The following is a 10,145-nucleotide window of genomic DNA, read 5'->3' on the forward strand; positions in this document are numbered from 1 at the left end:
ACTATGCCTGCTGCATTAGTCACATTTTCGTGTTTTTCACGTGTTTATCCTCTAAACGAATGCTTGCAGTGAGAGCTGAATAGCTAGACTTCAGCAAATTTCTGCTCGCAGCATCCTGCACTCGCTGTACCCTCGGCTAGCGTTGCCTTTTAGCGAGAAAAGTCGCCTGCTCACTTTGATTATAAAGCCCGATGGAGCGTTTACGATTCTTCTAGATGGACGGATCGTCCGCAAGGTGAACGAGAAAGCCCAGACGGATTCATTGAGTCACAACCCAGCCCGAAGGAATTTTAGCATATGCAAATATTTGGTTGTGCTCTCTGCTGCATTCTCTAGGGGATCCTCTTTGAAAACATGAACCCGCCGTGGCCTCGACCAAGCTCGTCAGTCCATGTAAATGCGAATACACATGAATAGTAAAGTACTAGTTGACCCGGCACTGCAATGTTTACTTGTTGGCTCCAAACTATAGCTGCATGTAACAGCCGCCTAGCCAAGTGCGCCGAACCTCAGTGAATTTCTGCTCCCGTCGACGCTGAACTCAGGACCTAACGAAGGAGTTCCCTAGCTTTAATGCAGTCGGTCTGGCATTTATGGCGATGGATAGTGGGACACTCATAGACAACATTGTGGTGAGCGACGATATAGCAGCAGTCCAACGATTTTCAAGAGCGACTTTTTGGGTGAGCCTGCCTGGCACAGTGGTTGTCTTCATACTTGATCGAGCACAGTCACGCCGCACGCCGATTCGCAGAAGTGACTAAGCAACAGAAGTATACCCAAGGCGCAACAGGCATAGGTTACATGTTAAGTTTTGGAACAGGTCCTGCTGATTTTGAAGGCAATCCTAGAATGAATCGGCAAAGAGCACATACCTTAGAACTGCATTCTAGTGTTCTCAACCGCAGCGCACATATTGTTAGCAACGTCGTGTACCTCAACAGTTCACTACAGGAGCTTCCTCCAGAGTAGCATAGTGTCCCACGGCAGCGATAATGAGGGTGGGTAACGCCTGTGTAAACGACGGTAAATCACTCCTCATTTCTCAGAAGAAATTTCTACGATGAGTCGCTTTTGTGGTAGCGCTTTTGTGCGCATTTAGCGAAGGACGCAAGTGGAACACATGTTAGCGGCGACTGCCCTGAGGACGCGGAGCGCCGTTCGACAAGAAATCCGCTCTAAGCGGCACGAATCCAAGTTGCTCAGCACGGTAGATAACTCTTATGGAGCTTCATACTTTCCAACGGACTCTTCAGGAGAGACTGAACGAATCCTGGGACAATATAACTCAGGTGCCCATAAACTTGAAAAGCTTTGGTCGGCCACACCAATTAAGCGTAGCTGGAAACAATTCGACGTTTGTTCTGGAGCTGCTCGGTCTAAGGAGACTGATAACAAACCGAAGTGCAGGACCTCTAGTTGGTCGTGGGCAGGCGATGCTGAAGCGGACACCATACTGGATACCTTGCTACTTCTCAGCATTTTTGCCGCTGGGTAGGCGCTCTAGCTTGACTACTATCCTTGATTCTATCTCGAGGTACAAGTGGCTTGTACGTCAACTGATGAATGAAGCATGCTGTAGCTTTTTCCGCTTCAAGGCCCTTCAAAGTAGTTTTTCTGGCTATGGCTGAATGGCCTACCTACAAATGCGGCCGTTGCCTTTGCGTAGGTTTGGAGTGGCGTGGAGATGTATCCGAACCTCGACACTCCAGTAGAAGACCATGAAATTGCTTTTTTCCAACACACTAGTTCTGGAAACTTCTTAGAATTAATATTGGTGACTCCAGCATATATGCATTTCTTCGTTGAATAACTCAGATTCACCCCTGATTTGCAAGCGTCCTAAGGGAATTTCCTTCATTACGCTGTCACAAGCGATGCAGATGAGTTGTGAGCTGATGAGACTGTACAATATATTTGCTAATGCCTGCCTGCGCCCAGTCGTGGGCTTGTACATTGCTGCCCCTTCATGTTTTTAGGGGGAACGGCACGGCTTCTACGAGCTTAGCTTCTTGAGACCTTTTTCAACGTAGATCCTGAGCCTGGGTGACGAATCGCCCGTCAGGGAAAAAGCGAATGGCACCAGATGGCGCTGCTTCTTTTTTTTGCTGGTGCTGCCGGCATCATGCTCCTGCGGCAACTCGGGCAGCAGCGTGACTGCAGACCATGACCGCGCTCCTTCCTTTGAGCCTCGGTTAGAAGCCAACTATACTGAGGGCACTGCAGCCCAATAAAACGTGCAGTGAACCGCTTTTGTCACACAATATGAATGAGTGCGTGCATTCTGGATCTGGTCAGGCCAGAAAACGGGCCCAGCCCCAAATTACAGAAAACGTGGAAGTGTTGAGAGCGGCAGTGTCCAACTTGCCGTCAAGACACGCGGAGGAGAACGTAACAGTGGAAGATTAATTAGTACCGAAGAGCACATATTTACAATCCAACGCTGCACGTGGCAGAAAAGCCACCAGTAACAGCCAACCTTTGCGCTGCTCTTTGCATGCCGGAGCGTGTAGTTGCCATCGCTGACTCGAAACAAGTTAGTTGATATTCTTCAGGAATCCCTTACTGGAAGTGATCCTCAGAAACCACTCCGGCCGTCGGCCGACTGACCGCGTGACAAAGTATTTTTATTTTATGTGCCCGCTGCACGTCGTTCCATGTGTGAACAGGATTTCAGTTTCCTCCAGTTGATCCTTCTCGCAATAACATTGATGCATTTGTAGAGGAGAATACGTCGACAAGTCGGTGATTCCCTGAGACCTTTTGAAAAGCTGGTATTAATGGTATGATGGCATCTACAGGCTGAGGCTAAATCTACAATGTAGGCCAAAGCATTTATCGACGACGAGCAGCGAAATGCCTTAGCCAATGCACGGTTTCCCTATTTATAGTCGGCGTAGTTTATGGTAGAGACTACGCGCTTTGTATAGTTTGCGATTCTACTAAACCGGAATCGGGGGCTTGTGCTGCGCTGCACACGCCGTCCAACTCCGTAGTAGACAACGGTGCTTCGGTGTAAACCAAAGAGGCCGGAAAGAATCCGGTCCTACAGCGCTGTAATATCCTAAGCCAAACCTGCGTGAGGGCGGAAATCAATCCACGCTGATGAATATTTCGCTGGGTGTAGATTCGCACATACGGCACGCACGTACGGTTGGTGTTGTGTTCAACTTGGCCGTCTGTATCCGAGTAGTTTACGGTGGGTGTGTGATCACGTTTATGCTTGATTGAACAGTGCTGTGATTTCGGGAAAGGCAGACACTAACGGAGATTTGGGGGTGCTGTCAGCATTAACGCCTTTGAAGAAACGGTTGAGCTCCCAGACCTCACTAATGAACAATCGAGCTGCGCCTCCTCGTGCAGTGGAAGTCGAGGAGGGGCTGAATTTGGCATATATGGTGGGCGTATGCGCAAATGCTGTCGCTGAAGATAAATCCACTATCAAGGTCCTTGAGATATTCTCCCAGATGCGATTTAGAACATGGAGTATCTAAGGGGGACCATCTCTGAGAGCTTCCGGTGGCGTAAGCTGCTGATATTCGAGGCACGTAAGGAGACATTCATTCCCTGAGGTGAGGTAGGTCTCTGGGCACCGCTAAGGCGTGACCGTGCATTTGCGCAAAAAATCCCTTCGAAGCGAGGGTGCGGTGTTTGACTGACGCAGCTCGCGCTTCGTCTAGTGCCATAAAAGATTGCCGTCTATGCCGCAGTGTGCACCCCGTCGAGTAGAGCACTCGCAATGTAGATATTACCGCCCGGCAGAATCAGGCAGTTATAATGCCCCTTATAGGCACCACTGACCCATTGTAGCCTAGTGAAAGAGCGCCTTGTCAGAAGACTGGCATTAACTTTGGCAGGCCGCCGGTGGTATAAGTCCAATTTTCGGATTCATACACGAGCAAGAGTGACTCAATCAAGAAGCAGCTCCAACTATTCGAGAGTTACAGATGACGAGTAGCAGTAGGTAATGGCGTGTGTACATAGATGACGAGTAGCAGTAGGTAATGGCGTGTGTACATATGTAGAAAACCCACTGCATTGGAGTCCGAACAAGTGTTTGACGACCAGCTGCAGCTGCTGTGGAAAGCAGAAATGGTGGTCGAAGCACGTTGTTGCGAATTCAATTCATTTCCAACGCGCTGTCGTGTGGCATTTAACAAAAACATTCTGGAGCTAGTCTAGCAAATGGAACCGACAAAGTTGTCTGGTGTAGTACAGCAGTGACAGTTTCCCTAACGAAAACTAGATGACCACCGAAGATAGGTTATAGACGCTTCTGGAATGCCATCAAAAACCAATCAACGGGCGGTACAGCCCCACTGACGCGATATGTTTCAGAGCTGCAGATGCAGGACCAGAGACTCTTTGGCATGTCTGCAGCTCTGAAACGCCATTCGGTCTGAGCTTGGGCGAGTTTCTGAAACCAGCACTGCTCGCAAAATATTAAGCTCCTTGGCGGTACGTCTTCTGAACGGACCCTCTAAGTTGCAGTAAGTTGAAACTCGAGCACTTTAGGCGCATATCTTCAACACAAGAGGTGATGAGCGACACACTTGTAGCCAGCTCTAACAGTAGAGGCCCCTCTTGCATGCACGCTAAAATACAAATTGGCAATAGAGTCAGAAGAAGATAGTGTTGTGGCGGAGTAAGGCGTCAGGAACTGTGGTAACTTCTAAACGGAGATGAGGAACGGCAGACCAGGTAGCCGAAAAAAAGCAAATTGTACGAAACTTTACAACGAGGCAGTTATAGCGGCTGGCCGTGAGGTGGTGAATATTATGTGGCAAACCACTTATCTTCGTTGCTAAATTCCCTCCAGTACTCAGGTGCTTGAGCGAACAACAAATCTTTCAACACCCATCTAATGAACACTGGCACTGTGGGCTCGCCGGGAATTGGCATTACTCAGATGAGCTAGCTACAGGGAGCCACAACTGCCAGTTTCTGAGACCCCTTCGAAATGGATTCTGAGTGCTATCAGAGCTTAATAGCCACGATGGGGACGAATTCAAGGCGTACGACGTAAATATAGAGGATTTGTTCGTCGGTTTCTGGCAGGCCCCCCCAGAGGCAGAGCTGCTGATGCAGTAGTGCGTACGCTACTTTTTACGAATCTCATAATCCCAGCCACATGATAATCTGGAATCGCCCCTACGACCTTCGTGAGAATGAAAACTCTGCGCAGCTTTGTGCTTCTATCTAGCAACATTGAAGTCGAATGTCGCTTCACGGGCAAATGTCCCGTCCCGAGACACGGGTGTCTACCTGCTCTTCCATTTCTAAGTATGCTTAAGCGTTCAAGCCTCCCGTCGTAATTAGAGACAGCCAAGGACGGAAAAGAATTTTTAAATGTAGAAAAAGCCTATTTGTGCCACTGTTGCTGTGAGTTGCCGGACTTCTGTGCAGGCGAAGGATTTGGTGTCAGGGTGGTCGCACCGCTGGAAGTGGAGCCTACAAAATGGTACGCGAGTAACTTCTTTCGGCGAAAGCCAGCAAGCACAGACGAACTTTCGATTTTATACGGTTTGGTTCTTGCCATCAGGCAACTGACTGAATACAAAAAGCTTTTCTTTTTCGGGACTTGCCTGCAGGCTGCGCGCAGAAAATCACAGGACGTCCGGATCCCAGGCAAAATTAACTGGCGCAAAGGGAAAACAATGCAAGTAATTGATGGGTGTACCTTATTTGAAACCGCATAAAGGAAACAAACTATCTTGTTGACTCAATAGATCATCACATTCCGTCTCATTGCCAGTTGCTCTTTGGTGGCGCATGCATCCTTTCTCCCTTCGTGCAACCCATTTTACCTTGAAAGTTCTGCTTTTCTCTACGTAGTTTTCCTTTGCGCCTGCAGTCAATCTTACAAAGCTGCTGAGCAACTGAAGCGGCGGAGCAGATATGCACCCTCTGCACCAATGGCGCATGTGCTGACCCCACATCACTCGACTGTGTAAAATGCTTGACAACTTCAAAGCTGCCAGCTCGTGTTGACTCCGGTTTTCTCTACCCGCATATTGATTATTTGTCCTTTAGGTGCCCAAAATACTCTAGCGGAATTTGATTTCCCATACGTCTAGCATCTGCTCAACTAACTCGAAAGTTCTGAAGTTTGGTCCACTTCTCCAAATGTCAACTGACGTAGCTCACTACCCGCTTGCGGCATCCGTGCCGCTGACATTCGGAGCATGCGCGAGTCTTTCTATCGTTGTATTTTGTGCTCTGCAAATAATTCTCCACCTAAGAAGTAACAGTGAACTGACTATGCTACATAGGGTGCATAGCTGTCTACGCGTGCTGATAGTAGCACAGACTGTGTTTGCGGCTGCAGCTGTCGTAGTTTTGTCAGTTGCTACTGAGGCAACCGGGCACGGCTCTGCCACGTTCGCCGGCCTTATCTCTGAACGCCAGGCTGCCAACGTCTTGAAGGTATCCGGCGCTACTCTGGTTGCTGGATACTCCTTCTTTGCAACCGAACATCAAGCGTTTAGGTGGGTCGCGCTTCTGGGTGCGGCGATAATGTCCGGCGTAGATGCCGTAGATATGGCAACCGTCGGGCAGCTAATAGGTTTGTTGCACTCAAGCAAGGGAGGCATTACTGGTGAAGATGATACAGCTCGAGGGCTTGCTCTGTGGGCACTGAAGGTGCAATATGCAGCAAAGGTGTTCTCTTTCTTCTCTTGGTTTCTCATGATGCAAGTCATTGGGTGTCTAATGCATGCGTTGGGGTGGTTCCACCTGAATGAGCTTCCAAATGATGAGGAGGTAGCAGGGCACTTGAAAGAGCTGGCGCGTGCTACGATCAACCGGCGTATTCAGGAAAAGCGGAACCCAGAGAGATTTGCCGCAGGCGGTGGAAGGCATCTCTTCAACCCAGTCGACAAATTGGAGGTAACGTGGGATCAAATGATAGATCTGACAGTTGGTCGAGAGAACCGCACAAGTCATCCAATCTCTACAAACCGTAGGGGAGAAATACCACCGGAAGTCCAAAGGGAGCTCCGTCAGATCCTGTTAAAGATGGGTGTCAAAAGAAGCCAAATATATGAGGTACTTGATAACGAAGATGATTCTTGACAGTGCTTGACGGGATATCGAAGATGCAGCAATATCCGGTATACGCTTTCATATGAATGTTAAAGAATATCATTGAAGTCAAGCATCTCGGCCTCCCCTGTTGGACGAGGGCGTCATTGAGACCAGTCCTCATCCAACACCCGTAGCAGCCGTCTATACAAGGACTCCAAATTCCTTTCAAAACGCAGTTGAATCTTCACGGAAGTTCTCCGCAAGATGCACGCATCAGTAACCTTACTTCTTCCTACGGTGCACACCCGCCTCCCCCAGGGAGTCTGCTCGTCTTTTTGGTGTTTCAAAGGGCATAAAAGGAGTAGCGGGCTGTCGTGCATTGCAGCTCCAAACGTCCAGAAATGCCGCAAAAAAGACAGGCGCCCAATTATTGACCTTCATGATTCGACAGTCATCCGCAATACATCGTAAATACTGTTATCATCAGCTGGGGCCACTACCCTATGGAGCTTTTGAGATGGGGTCTTTGAAAGACCCTTGAACATCCAAACATCTTGCCTGCTACACAAAATATTACAGAAAACGGTTCGGGTGATTTCACAGTGAGAACGCGTCAATTGTTTTCCTTTGTAATTTTGTCTTCTGCCTCCAACGAAACTTCGACGGTAAGTCTTAGGGAAGGTGTCAATGAACAGGATATTTCCAAGGCGATTCGCAACGACATGGAACTACTAAGAGGGCATCTGGGACTTTAATGAGCTCCCTTATCTGTTCATTCACGTAGTCTTCTATCTCGTTCTCTTTAAACCATGCTTAGGAAAGTTCCTCTCATCAGTATGACAACTGCACGAGTTTGCGGACATTTGAATCCCTACCCAATCTGGGACTGGACCTCACAATCAACAGTGGGTGCGGTGGATGTAGCCGGTGGCTCGCTGTCACATTACTTTCCAGCGCTTGATCCCGCAAGGACAACCCAATCAAGGGACAACTTCCACGAATAAGAGTTCGGCGGGAACCCGGTCCATCCCTTCCTGTCTTCATGGAGGGTGTAAAATAGGTGAAACCGCGGAAGAAGTGCAGGCGAGAATTGTTGGTGATGAGCGAACCCTCAACCCTTCCGCCTCGCCCTTACTTTAGCATAAGATATATTAGAAATTCTCTTTTAAGGAACCGATAACTTTGTCAAACCCCGCTTATTGCCCTACCCAGGCCCTATGGGGTCTTCGCTCCAGACTACCTTGGTCTGGCGACCAACACATACCTCCTAGCCTAAAGTCGCAAACACTAAACTCGTGAAAGGCTGGAATTCACCACTTTCGTAGATACGATAACAACCCAGAAGGCCAATGTTAGGAATCGTTCCCTCAAAAAGTAGCTATACCCTTTCTTTGGCCACGTTGCTACCTTATGGACGCGTTCCGGTTTGTATGACACATCTGCCAGGCTTGTAGTTGAAACCATGACGGCAGTACAGGCTCACTAGATTTTTCATGCCCTGAAGGCCCAATACTCAGGGGACCCGTGAGACGGTGAGAGACGATAAAGCCTCCAGAAACGATCCCAGAAATAAATGTTCTTCTCGTTCATGCAGGTGTCCTCATCACCAGCAGCCGAACATCCTGCGGACTACGGGGAAACGACTTCTGCCTAGAAAGGCTTGCAGCACATTCTGCTTCAATCCCGCCTGTACAAGCTGTATCAGCCTCTGCAGTTTCGAGCCGCGCTATGTTTTTACGTGCAAAGTAACGAGTTATATAGTTTTTTTTATTTAGTGTGGCATTGAGTGTATAGCGGACCCGATGTTTGGAGTGGCATTTTAACTTGCAGCGTCATGCATGCTCTGATGCATTGGCCCCCCTCTCTCGGTCCTAGCAGCTACCAGAGAATTGCGTACGTATCGACAACTGAGGGGAGGGAAGAACAAAACGGAGTCTTCAGGGAGTTATCTGAGGGGAGCAACACCTCTACACTGAGTAACAAAATTAGGTGTGAACGTGCAGCGGGTGTTGCACTCAAGTGCAACAGAAGCTACTCCCGGCCAGAGGTAATCCCCCGCAGTGGCTGGGGAATATATCGGAAAGTTGTTGCAGCTGCACCGCCTACAGGAATAAAATGCAAACGGTAACAGCCAAGGACTGATTTAAGCTGCTGGCTGAAATGTGCGTGCATCCTGAAAGTTCGGAAGATCAGTCCAACACCATGCGCAGTGTGATTCTAGTTAGCTAGACCCCTATGCACTACCACGATTTTTTCCAAACATGTAGTTAACACTGAGACAATATGCCTGCGTGCCAATCGTTAATTGATGCCCCTTGACTCAGGCCCCCCCACTTGCTGTAGGGGGGCCTGAATATTTCGCCGTTACCATTGTTGGTGCCGCATGCCCCACTCCTTGAGGCCTTGGCTTTGCGGTTTCGTAGCTCTTGGGGAAGCGCTCTAGGTCTTAAAGTATGCGGGATGCTATCTCACACCAGACGTATATCCTCCGTTCTGTACATCCTGCTGGATTTCTCCCTGCCGGATTCTCCGGCCGTTGCCATGTTGGCTTTCCTTCTGTCCCTCTGCACAGTTAGTGCTTACAGCATCAAAGCTAATATGCCAATATTCGGCGGTCCTTTTGCTTTTTGGCAAACCACTTCGGTAGAGCCTGCGATTTAAGGCTGGCGGCTTAGGGTTTTAGGGTTTAGGGTTCAGAGCCTACGATATGCTTTTTTGGGTTTTTGGTTTAGGGCATATGGTTCGCGGTTTTTGGTTTAGGGTCTATGGCTACGGATAAGGGTTTGTGATTCAGGGTTTTAGGGCTTATGTTCTGGAGAAAGATTCGATCGATGCAAAGTAGAGCGTTCCTGCCGCCGCAGGGCATTTGTGATCAAAGGCATGGTGCAACTCTCTGTTGTTGACTTCCCCTGCTGAACACTTCCTATTCACTCCATGCCTTTCCTCTGCAAACCAAGTATTTCGAAGGACTTACTCATGGCCAAGCAGAGGGACGGTATTTCGGTGTGTATGCTTCCCTTGAAAAGTATATTAATACTATAGCGTTTATCAGGTCTAATTGCTTCCCTTGTTCTGCAGAGGGAAACTACCAAATTAATAATAATAAAAAATTTCCGGAG

The 10,145-nt window shown here is 48.6% G+C and overlaps 1 protein-coding gene across 1 annotated transcript; it reads left to right on the top strand.

The window, feature by feature from the left end:
- Positions 1-6,126: 6,126 nt before the first annotated feature.
- Positions 6,127-7,074, top strand: EMH_0001580 (uncharacterized protein; the record flags this gene model as incomplete). The annotated part of the gene is made up of 1 exon (XM_013501510.1): positions 6,127-7,074. The coding sequence occupies one exon, from the start codon at positions 6,127-6,129 to the stop codon at positions 7,072-7,074; it is 948 nt and encodes a 315-aa protein (XP_013356964.1).
- Between the last annotated feature and the right edge of the window lie 3,071 nt (positions 7,075-10,145).

This window comes from Eimeria mitis, genomic scaffold (assembly GCF_000499745.2).
Source record: "Eimeria mitis Houghton genomic scaffold, Emh_scaff7, whole genome shotgun sequence".
Classification (NCBI taxonomy): Eukaryota; Apicomplexa; class Conoidasida; order Eucoccidiorida; family Eimeriidae; genus Eimeria; species Eimeria mitis.